At 30.7% G+C, this 6,416-nt stretch overlaps 1 protein-coding gene across 1 annotated transcript; it reads right to left on the bottom strand.

Moving 5' to 3' along the window:
- Positions 1-4,737: 4,737 nt before the first annotated feature.
- LOC112693314 lies at positions 4,738-5,337 on the bottom strand. The gene has a single exon (XM_025568305.1). The coding sequence runs from the start codon at positions 5,335-5,337 to the stop codon at positions 4,738-4,740; it is 600 nt and encodes a 199-aa protein (XP_025424090.1).
- Between the last annotated feature and the right edge of the window lie 1,079 nt (positions 5,338-6,416).

Here is a 6,416-nt window from a genome sequence, read left to right as displayed (position 1 = left end):
ATTAGTTTTTCCGAGCCCCTCTTCATTGATTTCTACTCTATAAAAATCTCAAATAACTAATTTAATCCAAATGCCTAGCTCAAATTTAAAAAGGAAATATGATTCCATCGAGATAGATATACCTAGAAAATTATATTTAAAACAAAAATTGAAATTAATAACAAAATAACTCATAGTAAAATAACACAGATTATTGCTGGTATTGTTCTTACCACTTTTTCAAAAGCTAAATTAAAAAGTAATGGCGACAAAGCATCACTTTGTCTCAGGCCCGAGTTCACATCAAAACTTTCAGATAATTGATTTCGGAATTTGACTTAACACGCGGTGTTGGAATTATATTCTTTTATTAATTGAATTAATTTTGTAGGTATTAAAAATTCTTTTAAGGTTCTCCATAATTTGTTTCTATTGATGCTTAAGCTACTAGGCTCGTTATTTAGTAGGTTATTTGATAATTCTAATTTCAGGGTCTCTGAGTTTTTCTGTATCCAGTTTTGATTTGCTCTTCATCCTTTTGTTCCATATTCTTAATAGTTTTACTTTAAAACATGCTGTACGAGATAGTGATCTGTGTCCCCATCAGCTCCCCGACAGCTTCTTAATTGTGTTATACAGTATTTATGTCTTCTATTAATTAATATATGGTCGATTTGGCTTTTAAACTTTTCACTTGGGGAGGTTCAGGTATGTTTGTGAATTTCTTTCCGTTGGAACTGAGTGCTGCTAATTATTAGGTATTTTGATGTAGCAAAGCTAATTAATCTTATTTCATTACTATTACTCTCTAGGTGTAGACTTTCCTTTCCCACTGTGCTTTGGAAAACCTCTTCCCGACCGACTTGGGCGTTTAGGTCTCCGACCATGATCGTTATACAATTCCTGAGAAGTTTATCGAAAGTTAATTTTAGTGAGTGATAAAAGTCATCTTTTGTGTTATTTTCAGCCGACTTCGTTGGAGCATAGCAATCAATAAACACGACATACAAAATTTTTCCCGAGATTCGCAAGTAGCAGATTCTATCACTGATTGGTTCGAAATTTTTAACCAAATTTACCATTGAATTTTTTACGATGAATCCAACTCCATTTTCATGTTTTTGATTTTTTGTTCCGCTATAAAAGATTGTAGAGTTCTCTGATTTTAAAATGCCATTTCCTGGCCATCTTATTTCTTGTAAAGCAGTTATCTCTGATCTGTAATTACTAGTTATCTGGATTATATTATGCAGAGTTCCAGGTTTATAAAGGGTTCGTATATTCCATGTTCCAAATCTTAAAACTCCAGGTTAGCCAGGCCAAGTTCCATTTCTTTAATCCAAGTTAATCATCGGGTTCCGAGGCTTGTTAGTGTGAAGTTTCTTAACGTAATTTTTTTTTTTTTTATGATGTTGGGTTGTCATTCCCACGATCAACCTTCTTGCCTTGAAGGAGCAGCTCAGGGCCCCGAGTTTGCTAATCCCGTAGTACTGTATTAAAGTCCCCTTTTTTTTTTTTTGGGGGGGGGGGTGAATAGATATATACAATATATATATTGATATGAATATTGATAATATTATTATATATATATTATATAACTATATAAGTAGTGAGTAATCTACAGTCAAAAATTAAAATAATAAAATAAAATTACAGATTATAATTATTAGTAATTTTTATAGCAATATATTGGCCTGATATTTTAAACCTGAACATTTTATGTATTCTAATTGGTTAATATCCTCTCTTTTATATTTATTTCATGTTTCTTACATAAACTCTTTATTTTTTATTAGCAATAATATCATCCGTATCTGTCATCAGATTTTTACCTCGCACAGGTAAAAATAATTTCACTCGCCCAAATGGTACACATGATAGTCGTCCAAACGGAATATTATTTTTTTGGTCAAAATTATTACCTTCGCCCAAACGACCACCACTTCATACGTTTTGCTAACTTCAAATTGAAAATTCCTTATGCCCCTCACAATTATATGTTAGTAGCTACTAACTAACCTAGGACTAATTTCTTTAGCAACCTCGGTCGAGAATTTCACGTGAACAGATTCGATTCACAAAAATGAATCGATTGACATAAAATATGGGATTAACGATTCGATTTTCACAAAAACGAATTCATCGTTTGAAATATCGGACCATGGAGATCGACTCAAAAAATTGATTCATCGCATGGAAAAGATCCTTATTTTAAATGATAAATTTCAATCGCTCATCCCTAATGCCAAATGCGATGATCAAAATATAATATTAGATAATCATCGATAACTCTTTATAAATACAAATAAAGTACAAATATCTCAATAACAATGTTTTCACTTGAATCGTGATTGATAAATTTATGCCAGCGAGACCAAAATGAAATACGTAAATCTTGACCAGTAGATTGCATCATTTTATTTTTTCGTGTGCATGTTCGAAGAGAATAATGGTTGATTTGGACTGAATTTAGGTAAGGTACTGTAAAATATGTTATGTTCATAATACTTAAATACTAGAAAAATAGACGTCACCATTGCACAATGGAGATCCTATACTTTGGTCATGTTTTCATTTTTATTATTTATTTACCGAAAAGAATCAATTTTTGAGGAATGGCTTAACAATTCAACACCGCAAATAAGTATGAGGGGTACAAGTATGTTAAGAAAAGTTAAAGTCTAAAGAGTTGTCATGTACTCGAAAAACACGTCCAAAAATATGCCAAAACAATATTGTCTATTCGATAGAATAGAGAAAAAGAGAAAGAACAATTGTAATACTGTCAGTGTTCCTACATGGATCGCGCAGAGGGAAATACATTATTTCCGTGTATTATTGCGGTGTTATTCGTTATAGTTCTTGAGTGGTCTGTAAAGAGAGGACATATTTGTACTCCGCACATGTTACACAGACGCGCATGTATGTATATATAAGCAAACATATATAGTATATTTACTACACAATGGACTTGTGGCTTTTCGTAAGTGTGCCGAAACATTCAACCGATTTAGAATTATATGGATAGGTGTGCAGTACTGTAATTTTTCAATATTCTTAAATATGCAAAATTATCCAAAAAGGTTCACTTCGGGTCCATTTTAACTATAGTATGTACGATTGGACCAGCTATCAACTATGTGATCACAATATTTTGCCCAACACGGACGTGTTACTTTAATCCAAATTCATATAAATTTTGGGCTTTGTAATAATAGAACCTATTTATGTTTGATAATATTTTAAAACCATTATTATGACAAAACGTTGAGTGAGCTCCAGATTTGTAGCCACAGGTTTCTAGGGACCTTCTATTATAAATCAGCTTTGAAGTTACTGAGTACAATTTTGATTTTTGTAATTTGTGGATGCTGAGATTAGTTAATCCGGGCCATCCGTTCCATAAAAATAATATTGACAGGGCACAAACCACGAGCTTTGTGAATCAAAAATCGATTATTATGAATATTAACCTTTGAATAATAATTATATGGTAAGCAATTCAATAATAAAATAAAACAAAAAAGAGGGAATGGTTAATACTCGTAGATACATATACAAATAAATTATTTATATGTAGAAATAAATAAACAATAGGAAACTTACATAAACTGATAATATACCGCATGATTCTAATCGCCCTTATTGTTAAGATAAGCTTTCGATGGTCGACGACCCGAGTGAACCACCACCGGCCAATTAACACACACATGCACACGTAATCTTAAATTTATTTTAATAATTATTTGTGAATTATTATCGTGTATTGTAACTGAAAAGGCCGATATCTGTGTGTGTATTGTTGTAATTTCCGTGTTGTTGTGATTTAATCTTTTTCTCGTGTCAACCACCATCCGGTAACGTTATTGAATTATATAGTTTTTATCATTTTTTAGTGTGTGTGTGCTAATCGTGATTCATTATTGTTATTTTTACGTGTGCTAATCACCGTAATGTAATTGTTACTTTATTAATTTTATTATTTTATTGTAGGTCCAAATCGCCGATAATTCACCATTTATTATAATTTTATAATTATTTTATTTTTATAGTTGTACGTGAGCTAATCGCCGTCAATTTTGTGAGCGCAAATTGCCAGTTTTTACTATTTTTATTATAATTGTTCTGTGGATGCAAAACACCATTTTTATTATTATTTTGTATTGCGCAAATCGCTAATTTCGCTGTCCATTTACGAACGCAAATCGCCGTAAGTGCTCATATTTATTATTTATTTCTATATTGTTGCGGTATTTAGGTAGTTGCAGTTGGCCAGTCTGCGCTCCACCGAATTGTTAGTTTTATATATTTATTTTATTTATATTTATTTATTATTTATTTTGTTGTTGGGCCAAAACGGTCATAAGTATTTATTTTACTGTTGTATTGCTGTAAATTATTTCTATTATTTTGTGATTTTTTATTCAACTTGTACCAGCAATACATATAATTATATACCAATTTTACGTAATTCTTAATTTTAGTTACCCTTTTCCATAAATTTAAGCACACACAAGACACATACATATATACACATTCCTACACACAATACTACCACATAGCTCACTAGTATTTGTATATTTGTATATTTATGAAAAATTACAATGTATACATAATTATTATGGAAGTATAAACAAAAAACATATATTAAATAATGACATTAAGTAAATAAAAAATTACAAAACAATAAGTATATACACCATATAATACAATTTAATATAACAATAATTATAATAAAACTAATAATTTTGAACTTAACTAATTACATTCCGAATTTTCTTCGTCGTCACTGGACTCCCAATCGCTGTCATCTGGTAGGAAAGTCATAATAATTGGCTCCAACACACTATCGCTCATGATTTCTTTTTCATTGTTTTGGTCTTGTAACGCTTCAGCATGTCTTACACATTTTTCCCAATCCTGTTGAGTGACTGAATCCAACGCTTCGTTTGTCAATCGTTCAATATCGACAATTTTAAAAGTTGTATTATTTTTTGCTATTTGATATTTTACCTGGGCCCATATCAGTTCAATTAGATTATATTGGTAATGATACGGTGGAAGTCGAATTACTTCGTGCCCTATTTCCAATGCCAATTTATCTAATTCATATTTTTTTTCGAATGGTATTAAAGCTTTTACTCTCATTCTAAGTTCAGGTAGAAGTTTTAACGGTGAAAAATTATTATTTTTTTTTTTGGTTAACCAGTTCTGCACATTTGTTTTTCTTGTATTACTTTTCGGAAAATCATCGATAAGAGTTGAATGGTATGATGCATTGTCCATTACAATAACAGACGTTTCTTCAAGACTTCTTAACATAGAGGTGAACCAAGACTTGAATACATCAGAATTCATCTGGTTGTGGAAATCTGTAGAATCACCAATATTACTACGGAAAACCAATTTTGAATTCTTGATGGACCTGTATTTGGCATACCCTGCATGTAAGACAATAAGACGTTTAACTATTATAATAGTTTAATAACTATTATTGTATATACATATTTCATAGATTTAATGAGACATTTTTTTTTACAAATATATACGTAGTTCAACAATAAATTAGGTCCTACTTATGATGTTGGTGGAGTATAGAAGGGTTAGGCCTCTATTGTTTGATTTGTGTTGTCCGTGCAGGTATTGAAAGAACCGTCATTTATTATTTTTTTAAATGGTTTAAAATCGAATGGTGTACATTATTATAGTTGATTTGTGCAATATTTTGCAGTCGAATGATGCACATCATTACAATTATTTTGACTGTAATTTACCTCATGATGGAATTTTAATTCAAAAACTGTTTTACATTACACATATCTAAATACTACAGGATATGATTTTATTTATTTATTTCTATATATAATATTTATACTTTTATTATTATTACAAAGTGAAAATTAAAATTTTGTACCGTACACTATGTACTAGGTGATGCAACTATTTTGGTTTTGAAAATTTTAATTTTTCAAAGAAACTCACGTACGTTGAGTTCCTCGGAGAAAAATTTAATTTGAAAGTACTATGCACACAATTGATGAGAGTTATCCAGTATATCTATACGATCAGGCTATGTCCACTATAAATAATATATAAGTGAAAAATATATATATAATTCGAGTACCTTCCGTAGTTTATATTATACGCGTTTCAATCGATTATTTTCCCAGTTCCGGGCTTCCGATGTATTTGTTCAATATGTCTTCGTCATAATTGTTGTAAACAAAATAATATTTAACCGTATAATTCGATCGCTACATTATAGTACAGGGATGGATGACTAGCCTGTGTACTTTTTTTATCCGGTCCATTGTATATTTTCAAATCACTTCATAGTTCCGCTGTGGAAGTCGTTCGATGCGCATACGCTTCCTACACTCCCGTATAATAGCTACGATGTATTATAATTACCTATTTTTTTTCTCTTTCTTTTTTTT

Source organism: Sipha flava, unplaced genomic scaffold (assembly GCF_003268045.1).
Source record: "Sipha flava isolate LNK unplaced genomic scaffold, YSA_version1 84_pilon_pilon, whole genome shotgun sequence".
Lineage (NCBI taxonomy): Eukaryota > Metazoa > Arthropoda > Insecta > Hemiptera > Aphididae > Sipha > Sipha flava.
Note: the sequence above shows the minus strand (reverse complement) of the source record. Positions and strands in the feature narration are given on the sequence as shown.